At 45.2% G+C, this 16,274-nt stretch overlaps 1 protein-coding gene across 1 annotated transcript in view; it reads right to left on the minus strand.

Moving 5' to 3' along the window:
- Positions 1 to 13,508, minus strand: part of ARHGAP6 (Rho GTPase activating protein 6) — a gene marked incomplete at both ends in the record, with an annotated part of 296,766 nt that extends 283,258 nt beyond the window's left edge. Inside the window, one exon of the mRNA XM_079533855.1 lies at positions 13,026 to 13,508. Within this exon, the coding sequence (XP_079389981.1) occupies positions 13,026 to 13,508 (483 nt within the window). The remainder of the gene's footprint in view (positions 1 to 13,025) is intronic.
- Positions 13,509 to 16,274: the final 2,766 nt, after the last annotated feature.

The raw sequence follows: 16,274 nt of genomic DNA on the forward strand, positions 1-16,274 counted from the left end.
AGAAAGCATCACACTCCTGGTTGCTCCTCTCCTCCTGAAAAGGTTACGGCCATGCTCTGGCTGGTGCCCCTGAGGCAGGAACAGGTCTGCAGATGACTAAGATCTGCAGAGCACTGTGGCAGAAGACCAGCTCGCTCTTTTCACAGGGGAATTACAAAAAAAAGTGATTTAGGTTTACAGTTACCACAGGTGGCACAGCCTGGCTGGTAGAGTAAGAGGTCAGAAGTAGTTAAGCAGTACTATCAAATAGATAATAAACACAGGTGTGCCTGTTTGGGCAGCACCAGAGGAGGCTCAGCACAGCTGCTACACATAAATAGGTGGCAGTCACCATGCCTAACCTCACCTGCAGCTTTGTTAGAGCACAAGCTCCAAAACTCAGTGTTTTCAGACAGCATTGCAGAGCTAGGTTTCAAGGCAAACATATGTAAACACCTGTTAGGTGAGCGTTAATAATTCACAGCAAAATGCCAGCTCTTCATTAAGGCATTCAATGCATAAAGAAAACATTGCAAAAGGTACTTGGAATAAGCTGAATAACTTTCAGTCAAAAGGAATTACTACACCTGTACATCCTTTCTCTGCTCTTAAAAAAAAAAACAAAAAACCAGCATTGCTGCTGTCTAGAGTTTCACCTTCTGTACTTAAAACCATACATATTGCCTTCTTCCTTCCTGACAAGGCCATCTCTCTCTGCCAGCTGAAAATACCACAGATGGCACATGTTACCTGCAAGGGCAATATGTCCTCCTGTCTGCTGCCAAGAGTCAGGGACTTGCCTGGCAAATCCTGGGGAGGACACTTCAGCTGTCCCAGGCCAAGGGCTGTGGGAGAGCCAGCTGCATTTTCAGCTGGGACACCATAGTCCACAGTGCATCCAGATGTACTCTCCAGCACACACAGAAAATCCTACATCTCTGCTGGCAGTGTGGGGCCTGCCTGCTGCCCCTACCAGGAGTTAGAAATAATATATGCTTATATACAAATTTCCAACATGCTGTCTTTCAAATACAAAACCTAGCTAGAAGTCTCAGGCAGACTCCTATCTTCTTAATGGCTGTGGTATTCTTTTTTGTTGTCTTTCCAATGCAGTATTGCTGTATGTACACCCATACAGAATGCTCTATGAATACTGCTTGGCTTCAACAATCTCTCCCTTTCCTGTATAGCTTTCCATTGAATCTCAGCCTGGTATTACATCAAACACATCCCTACCCCAACTAGTTCCATGCTTCCCATCTTTCTCAGTGACTGCCTACATTCATTCCATGTTAAATCTGGATATGTTAAACCGGGTAAAATCCGTTACCCGGTTTTGTGTTCTGAAAGCTTCATTCCTCCCCTCACATTTTGAAGAAATTCCCCTAACCATCTGCATAAGCAACCCTTTTTTTCCCCTTGACTTAAGACTCACAAATACTCACTAAAGGCAAAACATTCATTTTCTGAGGCCACTAAGTATCACCAAAAAAAGAAAAAGAAAAAAAAAGTCTTTGTGCACTTCCTGGTATGACTGTATCTGTCTGTCTTATCTCTTAATTGCTTATATGCAATTCCTGCGTTCTGTAAGGATTTTCATGAAGTTAGATACTCATACCCCTCAACCTGCTGCAGTCAGAGAACAAAAACCAGATACTCTTATCCCTCAGCTTTACCTTCTTGTCTCTAATTTAGGTATAATCCCAGTTTAAAGCAGTTACCTAACAGCCAAATATAACATCAGCGGGCTGGGTTGTTTCCAGAAATAACTAACTGCATCCTCTCTCCCATCAGGGAAACACCCAGCAGCTCACCCAACCTTCTTTGTCCCACTGTCCTGCTTAGCAATGCTTTTGTGGCACAGAGACCCAGCCCTCACCCAGGCACGTCTGTGCTCCTGAGAGATTAAGCATCAAATCCACAGGCTCGCCTGCAGCGCTGATTTTTTGAGCTTTGCCTCTTCCCAAAGCTCTGGCAGCTCCTAAGGAGCGAGAAATCACAGGCCTCCTGCTACTCTTCAGGGGAAAGAGAAAGCATAAGCTAGGCATACTGTAAATAAAGCATATATGCTTGCAGAGGTGGATGTATCCCCAGTTTGTGACAAGAGGGAAGAAGGAAAAAGACAAAAGTTTTATTAGTCTCTGCAGAAAGATCTGTAGCTGCTCCTTTTCTAAGCTGGGAAAATTCAGTTCTATCTCAGTGGTCATGAGAACAACCTCAACTCCCTTTGTTCAAATATTCCCTAAAAAGCCAGGAAGAACAAAAGCAAAGCCAGAAACAGAGTATTTCCAGAGTTGTCCTAATAGAAAGCATGGGAAAAAATAATTCAAGTTCAGCGTGTTAGATCCTTCTCTACACATTGATGTTGTGCCAGTTGAACAAAGAAGGCATAAATCACCCATCCCTCCAGTTCTCTGCAGAAGGGAGGTGACCTTGCTTGGGAAACTATTCAGGAAGTGGTACTGGGGGCACCTCACACCGCCTGAATTGTTTGGTGTGGTCAGTGGTGCAGTGGCATACGCCACTGTACAGTTCCTGTGCTGGAATACAAAGCAACATTCCACTGAGTCACCACACAGAGAATTCAAACATATCTGAGGAGCCTCAGCTGTGCCCACTACAGATTCTACCCACCCTGCTTTAGAGTACTCCATTCTCAGGAAGCCATCTCTTGTAGCAAGGAGATGTTTCCTGGCAGAAGAAAGAAAGAGATGGACAATAAAATGTTGACTTACTGTTGAGAGCTGTACACTGTGTGTTCCCCCATTCTCCCATCAACTACACGCGATGCAGCTCTCCTGGGCAACTACTGCTTACAGAACATGCAATCACATAGAGATGTGGCTCACAAATGTGTTCAAAACCAAGCTTCATTATGGCTTGTAAAGCAAATAAGGACACTCCACCACCACACAAAATAATCACTGCAAACAAAACAAGCCACAGCAACACAAGCCACTTATCCCACAACATATATGATGCTTTCAACCCAAGCACAGTGCATCAGTACAACAGCTCCCTTGGCTGCACATCCACCTAAGCTCAGCATGCACAAGATCTTCCAGCCATCCTAACCCGTCCTTCCCAAATCTTTTCTATCCTTCCCAGCACTGTTTTTCACACTCTCTGCTTACAAAGGTAGGGCTATAAAATAAATTAGAATAATAGTCTCTGGACTTGGGTGAGAAGTCCCAATACATTCCCCACAAGTTGCTTGTTCTGTGCCCTCAACAGGGCTCAGCTATTGCTTCTGCTGTACACCCTCAGTCCTGGAGGAAGATCTCTTGTTCCCCAGTACTTTATCACTGGCTCCAAGGAAAACACCAACCAGACTTCTTGCTTTTCTGCTGTATCTTCCCTAACTTCGGATTTTCTCTCAAGAGGGACCAACAAGAATGCCTCTCTGTAGCATCCTCTCTATCAGTCTTCCACACAAATCTTTCCTGCTCTCCTTGTGAGCATCACAACTAATTCATCCCTTCTGGCTTTGTTTTTATTTGCCCCAGATGCTGCCAACCATATTGCTCCTTTTCCCACTTCTTCCAGTCCATCTGTTAGAGTTCGATCCAGAATAAGAGGAGCTTCTGTTTTTCTACAAATGTTTTGGTCATGTTTTAACTAAAACGCCCAGACACTAGCACAGCAATATGGTTATTAAGTGACCCAAAAGATTGCATTTCATGAAAGCAGTAAGGAATCCAAGAATATATAACTCTCTGTAGCACCCTCATTCTTTTCAGTTGCAATTCAAGTGATATCTTAAGACTGCTATCTTCAGCCCCAGAAAAGGCATACAGCTAAATGTCACATTGAATGCCAGAAAGTAGGAAGGAAGAAATAGTATAGGAAAAAGTAAGGATAAAAAGTACCTAGAGTGAAAACAATCTCAACCACTTTGGAGCTCAAGGTTGACTTTCCACAGTGATTCAGAAGCTCCTGATGCTCTCACTTATACAGACAACAGTGAGACCCACTCAGAGCATGCAAAGCAGCACAGCAACCCACCGGGACAAACATGGCAGCACTGAACACCAACCTCCCATCCCAGAGAGTCAAGCTGCATGGCAGGCACAGTGGTGATGCACAGAGCAGCTACACTGCACACCTGGGACCAGCAAAATACATGACAGAACAGAGAGGTGCAGGCTGGCAGCAGTCTGAGTTCTGCATTTCCCAGCTATAGTAGCACATCCATAGTAAACCTGTTTGCTAGCCTGAATGTTATCATACTTAGCTATGTACTTCTTATGCTGTTTCATTCTCCTCCTCATCTTTATTTCCTTCTATTTCAGCCATGTAGACATCACACACAGTCCCCATTTTTCTCCTTCAACTTTCTTACCCGTTCTAGGAAAAAAAAGCATCCATAAGAACCAGAAAAAGTTACAACTCTAAGCCATCAGGGCTTTATGCTACTGTAGGCAGGATCCTTCTCTCAACCCACTTTCATACTTGGTGTCAGAAGCCTCACAAAGCCTCTGCCAGCTCAACCCAGGCTTACCAAAATCATTTTCCAAGAACAAGATGAGAAGATTCAGGAGAACAGGCGTAGACCAACATTTTTCAGAAGCTTGGAAAATCCCACCTCTGCATTGGAAACAGCAGCAAATTGTCCCCCGTAGTCCTTTTAATAGCACCATGGAAGCATTTAGTTGAGCAAACCAATTTGGTACCAGCCTTTTCCAGGCTGCGTGGCCCCAACTGCCTACTCCAGTTTAGTTTAGCTTTGGCTGATCCCAGTTACATAACTGTGCCCATAAGCTCCTTGGCCGTTGGGTCAGGATCAGGTTCAGATGCTGAAGACAATATAGGCATAAGCCTCCTCCTGCCACACTGATTTTCCTTTGAATCCATTGAAATCCCCAGCTCAAAGCTCAGCAGGATATTTCCTTTCCCTTCTTTAGTTTTTTTTTCCTTCTTCTACTGATTCTCTCCCCAGAGTTTTTTATTTTTATAATGTGTTCAGGATAATGACAAAATGAAAGTTAGCAAAGTTAAATTGGCATGGATGATACCATACCATAATTTTACTAAATGCATTTAACTGAAATGTTTTAGGTAGCACATCATCTGGCCTGTCATGAGCATGCTAAGCTAACGCAAAGTAGGGTAGAAAAAAAAAGTGTGTTGCAGAATTCAGTATTTTAAAATCCAAAATAACTCACAAAAGCAGACAGATCAATCTTGGAACAAGTGTCACATTGGAACAAGTGTCACATTATCCTGCCATTACACACTTCGAAAGCTGTGGGCTCCTTAATGTGCAAGCAAGCTTGATTAAATGGGCTGGTAGCAAACTAACTCAGGAACTCACCACTAAGGCTTCACTACCTGTTGCAATTGTAGCAAGTTCCTGCTGAAGTTCCGCTGTGGTTCTATCAAGATACATCTGCAAATCACCTGCACTTGAGAAGGTTTTTTTTCCATATTTTTTTCCTTGTGCACAAAGCACTCTATGTCAGTGGCCCTACATTTGTCCTCCTATGTTAGCACCTCTGTCATACAATGCAGCCCTCACCCAGCCCTCCAGACGCAGGCTCACCAGGCCAATTCACCGCTCTCAGTCAGCTAGTTATTTTTTTTGTTCCCTCAGCCCAATCTGAAGGGCTCTCACTCGCCTCATCACATACATACCCTCCACCATTCACTAACTTATCTAGCTGGTCTTCCTCTGATCCATTCTTATGCAGTTCACAACAACAGAGAAATGCATGCTTATCTGTCATATTCACACTGTCTCTGTTGAGGCCAGGTTTATGAAGCAAAAAGTCTTTATCTGAGCCCTGAGACTGCAAGTGGAGAAAGGAAGGAAGAAGTCTACATTGTGTAGGGTGTACCACAGATTTTTCAAATATGCAATGTATTATTACTCATTATTCTATTTGAAGTTTTTTTAAAACTCTCAACACAGGTTGACTGCTAACTACATCCCATTCCCTTCATGAATACAGAAGTAAGGCACATTATTTCTGAAGGGAAAAACAAACAAACAAACAAAAAACAAACAAACAAACAAACAAAGCTTCTAATTGTGTTTACTTAAGTAATTTGTTGCCTAATTCTCTCAGCTGGCTATGGTTTGGTACCTGCTCTCCGGAGCAGTCCACTTTGCATATAGTTTGCAAAGAAGCTCTCCCCCTCTGAAGATACAAGCCATACTCCCATGTGTGCTGCTACAAGAGCTGTCATTAGACACATCAGCACATGCTTGAGGAACAGTAGTGGAGCAGTGAGCAAAAGGAACACCATATTTTGTCACCAGGAATGTTATGAAATAGCCACAAGAAAACTCAAGCATATTATTCACATTTTGGATGTAGTAGATAGGATCTAATTTTGGACCGTGAAAACGTAATCTATGCCAATCTCTGTTTTCCCCTTCCATGCCCCTTTCAACTAACAGCCCTCTACCCCGTCATCCACACTAACTTAACAGCCAGCCACAGCTGACTTCCAAACAGGATGTTACAAAGATCTGGCCTTCCTATACACATATATACTTACAAAAGAAACTGCAGTAATGAGATTGAGATCAAATTATTGTTCAGCATCCTTTTAAAATCAAGAGCAGGGAAAAGAGAAGTGGGGGGAGAGGGGGTTCTTTGTAATCTAAAAAAGAACAAATACAATATGTATGATGAGCACAACAAAATTTGAGAAGTTACAGCATTCTTTAGCATCCAGTTCTCCCTTTTCATGCAAGTGTCGGCTTCTTCTTGAGCTTATTGTCACTGTACATAAAAACAGCTGTATCACTGCTAAGAGAAGATGGTGAGACCTCTTGGACAACTTGCCCAGAGACTCTATTGCGCCTAGATTCTTATGGGAATACAATTCTGAAAGGTTTATTCAATAAATTAAAAGTAATACGTCCTACGGGAAGCAAAAGCCATAACAGAATGAAGTACATTTCCTGTAGGAGGAATATTTTTAGATTTCTAGAGAGAGGCAAATGAAAGCTGAACAAAGTACTGCCAACTGGTTTCTCACCAAATTACTCTCAGTAGGGTGCAACTCAACTAAAATTACCCTTTAGAGAAAAAAAAGAAAAAAAAAAAAGAAGACTGTGCTCAAAAATGATATTGCCGTAATGCAGCAGTGGAAGAAAAGCAAAAAAAAAAACAAAAACCCTTGAAAATAGCAATGGAAAGGTTATTAGTCTTCTTATAAAGTCAATTATAGATGATCAGTGGAGGTAGAGTCATATCATTGAAAATCAAATCCAGGGAGCCAGTCCTTTAGACAAGAATGATACTGTGCAAAAGTAGTCTTCATCACGCCATACAAAATGAGTGTGTGCATTTGCAGCATGCCTTCCCAATTTATTCAATACAGTCTGAATCTTTCACTTGTTAGCAAAGTCTGTGTTATACTCTGCACTTTGCTGAAAACCATTTTGCCCATTTATGAGACAAAACATTTGTGAAAACATAAAGACTCATTAACATTTGGCCAATCCAAATAATACCTGGAGCCACACTAAAGCAGGTTTTAATACAGATTTCGGGTAATGAAAACAAACAAAAAAGATACGTTATCTTCCCTTTTATTGTTTGGCATGAATGTTAATCTGAAAATATATGTAACAAGGACAATGAGAAATGGATAAAAGGTAGAGCCAATCTGAGCAGGTCAGGGTGCATGGAACAAGAAATCATGAATGAGCAGGAAAAAAGGAGGCAAGCAAAATCTATCCAAGTCCCACCACGTGCTCAGTGCTCACAGCATAATGAGAGGTTCTGCACAGGACTGAGCACTCTTGCACGTCCTTGCTAAGAACAATGCTCATAAATCTCACATTGACCTTAAACTGTCAAAAAGTCCTCATGGAGGAATACCATAAAGCTTTGCTTTGAGAAAATACAGAGACAGTAGCAGCAACTGAGGAGATCCAGAAAATCTAGTTCTGGTCTCACGCCTTGGAAAGTTCATGCAAGCCATTCCCATTGCCAGAACTGTGAAGATGATGACCCAGGGATGACAGCCTTAGAGTAGATAACTGGTGTTTCTATTTATGGGCCAGTGACACAGACCTGGCATACATAGCTCCAAAAGCAAGAACAGGTAGTACTCAGCACCTGATTCCAGCATGATGATGTGGTGAGCGCCAAGCACTAGAAGCTCCATGCCAATAGCCAGAGTGGAACAGGTACAGAACCTTAAACAGGCAGTCTGTAAATACCTTGGAAAAACTGAAACCTGGCCAAAAAGCCTGGGTATACATCTCCGTAGATATATAATATTCCTGAAGAATAAGAATAAATAAAAATAATTGAAACTATTTGGAACAGGCGCTGCTTAAAAACACGTGCAAAACAATAAAGAGGAAATTTTAAAGAGAACTGAACTGAATGAAATTCCTATGACTGAGTTATAGATAACTACACTCTTTGCTCCCTACCTGATATTCTGTTTCAACTAGCAGTATGCATACAAAGTAAGGTACACACATAAGTACTCTGTTAGACTTAAGTGAGAGTAAGAGAGCAAGACTTTGCAAAATTGGATGATGAATATCAGGAACAACTTCTGATGAGGTCTGAATCTTGCCCTTATCTCTCTGTTGCTCCCTTCTGATTTTCCAAAGGTAGATGGAATATTTGGCCTCGTCTTCCACCACCCAATTACAAAGTTCACTCAAACTCCTGAGGAATCCAGGATGTTCAACATATACAGTTTAGAACAGCTTAATTCCAGTGATCCTCACGTTCCCAAACACTGTCATGCTCTCATCACAAAGCCAGAAAATTAAATAGGTGCACCTTCATATTTAATATGGCAGTATTGTTATTGCAGTTTTAATTTTCACTACCTTTTCATATTGACACATCCACTCTGCAGCTCTGATACTGATACGATCTAGTTTCTGCCACACCAGAACGAGTATTCAGCCCTGCTTGCTCAGGGCTGGTTTTCATCACCATACTCACATCTGGAAGGACAAAGCCAGATGCTTGACGCTGCTGTGCTAAAACCACCACCATGACACAGAAGAGTGAAGGGTGACCCCTGCAAAGCTCTCCACCTGCAGCTGCCTCAGCTGCAGCGCCCATCATACAGGACAGCCTGCACAGCTCCGTATGCATCAGCTCCGTCATGAAGTCAAGACAGCGGTCTGGGTTGTTGGTATTTTAGAAGCTGCTCAAGATTACTTTTCAGACTAATTTCTATTATTTCCACAAGTTCCTTTCCCATTACTCAAGCAACGCACACGTGGTGACAGTTCTGTCTGTCCTAGCTGTCAGTTCCCACATTCTCACCAAATGTCCTCAGACGTAATTTAGTTGGGAATGGAAAGAGTACATTTGCCAACTCAGAAATGTTGAATATATTTAGTTACTTCTCATGGCATTCCTCTTCATACAAGACCCACAATACGTCCGCCCGCCAAATCTGGCAGCTGTAAAACTCCGACAACACTGAGCAGGATGGACTTAGGCTGGATTTAATCTGTTGCATCTAGTGGTTTAGGGTGTCTTACGGAAGAAAGCAAAGCAAACAGTTCAGTGGTCAATATCAGCAGATGAAGTCTTTTACTTTAAAAAAACAAAAACCCTCCAACTCACTAAATAGCCTGTCCTCTAAGGGAAAAATGCAGGTTACCAATTTTGGGGGTGGAGAATTGTCCGGTGTTTCACATGTTTGATGGAAGACCAATAAAACAAGGTGTCAAAATCCCTTTAAACGTACCAGATTCCCATTTTGCCCCCTGGACAGTTAATGAGGGCTCTACACAGGGATTAGTTCAAACCCCTCTTCCATCCCTACAGAAAAATGTCTGGATTAGGTCTGAAGGTGCTTAAGGCTAAGTACATGGAATTGACACTGAGCTCTCCTTTAACCAGCTACATATCGCCTCAGAGACTATAATGGCAAACAGATCAGCTAGTGCTGATAACGATTTAATTTATTCCATGTGATTCCTCTCCAAGGACAAATATTCCAGCTGATGGGGAAGCAATTCCAGAGCGTCTCACCATAGCAAGCCACACAACACACACAGGGAAAAGCAGAAACAATGAAGTGAAAAACACAAGGCTAATGGTACGCTAAAGATATAGCCTGGATAGACTATGGCAACTGAACACCAATAAATATGAGTTGTCACAAAAGAATAAAGGCTGAGGAGGCTTTCCATTAAAATAATTCTATAAATACTGTTAAACTAATGAACAGCAGACTGCCTTCCTTCTCTCTTGGCTGTAGGCAGCCTACACATTTCAGAACAGATACCAAACGTTGCTCATGAGTCAAAGGAAAGACCCTCTTTCCTTCAAGTGGACCATGAACAGGTTCTGCTCCTGCAAAGATGACTGTGATCAGGCCTTTCTTTCTGCAAAACAACTTGTCCCACTAATTTCAAAGAAAAATATCCATCTGAAGCACACAGAGACATGTATGTGTGAAAATGCGGCCTCTCAATTCATCAGCTTGAGTAGCAAGCTCAAGATTGTGTCAAGAATTTTGATCTGCACTTTTTCTGTGGAGTTTCTCATGTATGTCCTTCCACCAGCATAGTTTTGAAGCAAATGCTGGATGTGAAATTGGAAAGGAGCAGGGGAAAAGAGCTGAGTGAGCTACTTGCAGTGACATGGAAAACAATGATGCTCAGGGGGAAATTTTGGCAAGAGAGGAGATATGCAAAGAGGGAGCCTGAGCTGGCCTTCCCAATGGATTTAAACTTTCATTCTGAAAATAATGAGTGGATTTAAGGGAGCTGACCTCCCAAAGCGTCTATTAGCTGAAACTGGTTATAAGTGACCTATGCTCTACGACCACGCTTTAAATTACCACTCCATAAGACCCAACCAGAAGTTACGTAGTAACTCAAACTTGTGCTGTTAAGCTAACTTTGCAGGCAGGTAGCTTTGACCCGTGCCATCAGCTGGGAGACACAGGGGCTCACCTGGTCAGCAAGACATTGCTGAGTTACATTCATATCATTAGCTATCATTTTCCTTTCCTGTCCTCAGGACAGAAAAATAGGCAGAAGGCTGAATGAGCCTCCACACGGAGCTACTGCTGCTGAGCTCCACTGGGCTTCTCACACAGGGAAAGCTGTGAAACACTGCATCCTTCACTTGTACAATGCTGCATGCATAGCTGAGCATCCATATGTGATCATGTGTTTGCAGAAGCAAAGCCATAAGGTAACTGTTCATATTTTTATCACGTTTTTCCATGATATCTAGTATGCTTAAACAGTCACTTAACCTTATAAAACATTTAATGAATGAAAACATAATAACTGTAATAGATTTAATTTTGTAAGCAAAAGAAGATATTTTCCTCAAGGAAAATGTCTTAAAAGTACAGCTGAAATCTGATGGGAATTGAGGATAAATGCTCTTCTCCTGATAAAAATCCCCTGCAGCTTTACCCTACAATTTACTGAAAGCACTGGTAACTGTAATCTCCATGTTCAAAAGAACCAGGAACAGGAGGCATCGTTTTGCCATAGCAAGGGTGAAGCCCCACAAATAGAGAACTGTTTAGCTCCTAAAAGCTGCACATCTCCTTTTCACTGAAGTCTGCAGAGGAGTAATCAGCTAAATCCTTTAAGAACAATGCTATTTTATGGCAACACCAGAATGAATGCCCAGCATCAGGATGCATGCTTACAATGAGAAGGGAGAGAGCAATCAGAAATATTTTGGTGAAATTTCTCTTTAACATACAGATTGAAGTCATTTTTACCTGTTATCACCGAGAGTTACAGCTTAGTTAATATTTGAGTAACAAATCGAAACCTAAGCCCAACAGGTCCTGAGAGGACGCTGCTGTGATGGGGACAGCAGTAACATTGAGTGACAATGTTGCTTCACTGAAGGCCCACAGACAGGTCACAAACATTGGCACTCACCACTCCTTGCAGCACTCAGCTCAAAGCCGCTCTCCTGCAGTGGAATTCTGTGCATTTTTCTTCTAACTTAGAGCTGATCAATTTTTTACACTGCACTTACACAGAGCTATCAATTACTGCAAACACCTTGCTTTGGTTGTATAAAGGATACTTTCAAAATATAAGATCACACTCTATTAGTGTAAACCTCCATTTGTTACGGGATGAAGGATACTCAGCTGGGTTCAAGGAAACATCTTCCCAAGCAGCTACAGATGCACCTACAAACCATGCTGTGATTAAACACAATCACTCTGGGATCTCTAAGGTTGGAAAAGATCATTAAGGTCATCTCGTCCAGCCATCATCCCATCACGCCATGCCCACAAACCACATCCCTCAGTGCCACATCCACACAGTTCCTGAACACCTCCACGGACGGTGACACCACCACCTCCCTGGGCAGCCTGTGCCACTGCCTCACTGCTCTTTCTGCGAAGAAATGTTTCCTGATATCCAACCTGAAGCTACTCTGGCACAACTTGAGTCCATTCCCTCTCATCCTATTGCTGTTACTTGAGAAAAGAGACCCGGGTACAACCTCCTTTCAGGTTGGCATGTGACATCTTTGCGTAGAAGCAGGAAGAGAGAACTGCTCGCACCCAGAGACCTGAGACTGTGTTCAAACATTTTGATTCAGGAAATTCCACACAGGAAAGTTCATGCTGTTGACGCTTCTTGATGACCCTTGCCCACCCCTATGGGGTACCTGGGCACCTCAGCCTTGCAAGCACCTCACGCCATCGCCCACTGCTCACCACGCAAAGCAAAGCTATCGAGAAGCAGTGCTGTGTTCCTTGAATGTATCTGTGCCTATGGCATCGTGTCGGCAGCCCAGTGCTGAAATCACCCAAGTGAAAGGAGTCGATATTTGCATCGCTCAGCTGGGTTTGTCTCGGAATACGATCGCTCCTCGCGCGGTTCTTGACACACGCGAGGCATCAAATAAAGCAGGGCTTTCAAAGAAACTCCTCTATCTTTCCGAGAGGTGCGAAGCCACGACGGGATCGCACGAAGCTTACGGAGGGCGCTCCAAACGCACCGCTCGCCGCTGCAACCCCGACGGCGCCGCGGACTCGCGCGGGGCGGACGCGTGTGGGGCGGCCCCGCGGGGCGGGCGGGGGTCGCGGCGGGGCGGGCCTACCTCGGACTTGCGCACGAAGTAGGCGGCGGGGCGCGAGCCGGGTGGCGAGGGCTGTCCCTTGCGTTGCTGCAGCCAGCGGCGGGGCGACGAGAAGATGCTGTTGGCGGCGGCGGGGCCGCTGAGCGCCGAGGCCGAGGGAGCGCGCGGCAGGAAGGGCGGTTCGCGGCCGGGGCTGCGCTTGCCGCGGGGGCTGCCGCCGTCGAAAAGCGCGATGCTCGGCGGCGAGCGTTCCAGGGGGGAGCTGGGCGTGGAGGCGGAGGAGCCCCGGGGGGCGCGGGGCTCCCACGGGGGGCTGCCGGCGGCCCTCGCCCGGGGCACCCGGCCCGCGCCCTCGCCCTCCTCCCGGCCGCCGCCGATGATGGCGGGGTCGAGGCTGCGCGTCTGGCGGAGCCTCCGCTTCGAGAGGCTCTTGGCGGCGGCGGGGGCGGCCGCGGCCGGGGAGGAGCAGGAGAAGACGCTGCTCAGCAGGCTCTGCGCCGACATCGCGGCGGCCGCTGCCCCGGACGCGGCGGGGACGGGCGGGGGTCCCGGGATCCCCGGGTCCGCGCTCAGCCCCCGGCGGCGCGGTCCGACGGCGGCGGCGGCGGGCTCATGGCGGCGGCGTCCGCGCCGGGGCTGCTCCGGGGCTGCCGCCGCAGCCGCGGTCCCTTTGCTGGGAGAGGAGGGAGCAAAAAAAAAAAAAAAAAAAGTTACGAGAGAAAAGGGGTGGGAAGGAGGCAGCCTCGGAGCCTTTATCTCAGCCCGCCGCTGCCCGCCAGAGTCACTCCCCCCGCGGCCGCGACGCGCTCTGGACCGCTCGCCGCCTCTCGGGTCCCGCCCGGCGCGGGGTCCCGTCCCGGGGAGTCCACATCGGGGCGGCGGCTCCCGGGTTGCCCCCCGCCTTCGCGCTCCCGAGAGAGCCCCGCAGAGAGCGGTGGAGAGCCGGAGACCCCGGGAGCGGTGTGCGCCTGGAGGGCTGCTGATCCGCCGTCGGTCCCGACCCGCGCAGACATTCAGGCCCTCGCCTCCCATCTTGTGCCACATTGCTCTCATTTATCTGACCCCTACTAGCACCTGCTTGAGTGCACACTGTGCCACGTCCGTCTGACAGCCTGCACAAAGCAACACAGAGCTGTGTGGACGTCGGTGCCCCAGCAGCACCGGTAACCGCAACCCTTCTGCCAGAGAGATCACAGCAGCAGTGAAAAGCAGTGAATGAAGCTAAGCCTCTTCAGAATAAATAAACCTGTCTTGTCCTCTGTAGAGACTTTCCCTGCTCTCTCTCCAAGCACAGACAAGGAAACTTTTAATGGGAGAAAGGAAGAAACTTAAGAAAGCCAAAAATGTGAAGATGTGTGCAAAAATGTGTTCAATCAAAGGTCATCAGCACCTCCCTCCTTTCCCCCCCTTTTCTCTCCTCCCTTCCTCCCCCTCCCCCCCTCCCCAGCAGTGCAGGAAGCGGTCCCTGGGCCGCTGGGCTTAAGCATCCTTCCTTCCATTTACCTGAGAAACCACCATCTCCACAACCCCCCTCCCCCCCAAAAAAAACTAGCTTGAAAAAATCCCTTGAGCACATATCCAAGTTATTTCCCCCTTCAGTCCCCTTCAACCCCAGGTCAAGGCTGCGGTGTCCTCCCGGGCGTCCCGGAGCTGCGCGAGAAGAGCTCAGTGGCAGCAATTCCTGCTTTCATCGATAGAGGGAGCAGACCGCTTCGTGGTTTTATTTCAAGCTCAGCAGCATCAGCGGTGTGCTGGCCCATCCACCTTCAAAGGGAAGCATTCTGGTTTTATTGATATTTCCAAATGTGCGGTTGGTTGGGTTTTTTTTCTTCTTTTTTTCTTTCTGAAAATGACCTTTCCCCTTTGTTTTATGTACTTACAGTATTGAGAGCTTTGCTGAAGTCCAAAAACATTACATTAACTGGCTTCCCTTGGTTAACTAGATGGGTGACCTTGTCGTAAAAGGAGATTAAGTTGGTTAAATAGGACCTTCCCCTCATGAATCCATGTTGAGTGTGACCAATGACTGCACTGTCCTTCAGATGTTTTTCAGTTTTCTCAGTAATTTTGCCAGGCACTGAAGAGAGAATTGCAGGCCTGTGATTACCAGGGGCTTCTTTCTTACTGTTCTTGGAAGAGGAGACATTTGCCAGAGTCCAGATAACTCAGACCTCTCGAGATTTCCAAGACAGTTGAAAAATAAATGAGGGCTGTGTTGTGAAGACTTCAGTCAGGAATTGTCTGGAATAATGTATCCAGTTTGAGTGCTCCTAATACAAAGAACACTGATAAAATTCAGCAGATCCCGTGGAGGGCTATGAGGACAGCTGGGAGATGGAACACTGGAAATCTGGGCTTTCTCAGCCTGGGGAAGGGAAGCCTGACAGCAGCCTTCCAGTATTTACAAGGGGGTTATAGAGAAAGTGGAGAGGCTCTGTACTGGAGAGCAGAGAGAGCGGATGACAGACAGCAGTCATAAACTGGAATAGGACTGGATCTACGGGGGAAAAAAAAATTCACTGAGGATTATTAAGCACTGGTTACCTTGAGAGATTGTGGGATTCCTATCACTGAAAGTTTCTGAGACCCACCTGGACGAGGCACTGAGAAATCTCTTCTTACTTTAATTGTGACCCTTTTTTAAGCAGGAGGTTGGACAAGAGACCTCACACAACCCCTTTAAAATTAAATGACACTGTGTTTTGACTAAACACGAAGCTATGAAAACCATATCCTTAAAATTTTTTTTGCAGAGATCTGGTATAGATTTCTATTACCTGTATTAACAGCAACATTGCTGCGGGGGCAGGTGTTAGAGAAATCATTGAGTTCCTGTTACTTTTAACAGGCACTGGAATTAGAAGGAGATACTGGACAGGTTTTAAAATCAAACTACATAAAACTTCATTCCAATCAAGCCTGTTTTGATGGCATTTTTTAAATAATTGCTTATCAACATGTAAATGTATTCATATCAAGAATTAACAAGCTGCATTTTATTCAGAATTCTGAACAAAATCTCTGACAATAAAGGTGGATTAGAAAATGAGAGCATTTTTCTGCTTTTATCAATTCTTCAAAAATAATTAGAAAATAAATAAATAAATAAATAAATAAATAAATAAAGTGAAGCCAACCTTCCACCTTACTTTTTTTCTTACAAGAGAATTCCATACATTTGAATTCCTAGAATTTGATACTTGGGCAAAAAGACAAATCTTCAGCTCTTTGAAAGCTTCTCTACTTTTCTAGTGAAGACAGAAGAGCTAT

This window comes from Tetrao urogallus (assembly GCF_951394365.1).
Source record: "Tetrao urogallus genome assembly, chromosome: 1".
In the NCBI taxonomy this organism is placed as follows: domain Eukaryota; kingdom Metazoa; phylum Chordata; class Aves; order Galliformes; family Phasianidae; genus Tetrao; species Tetrao urogallus.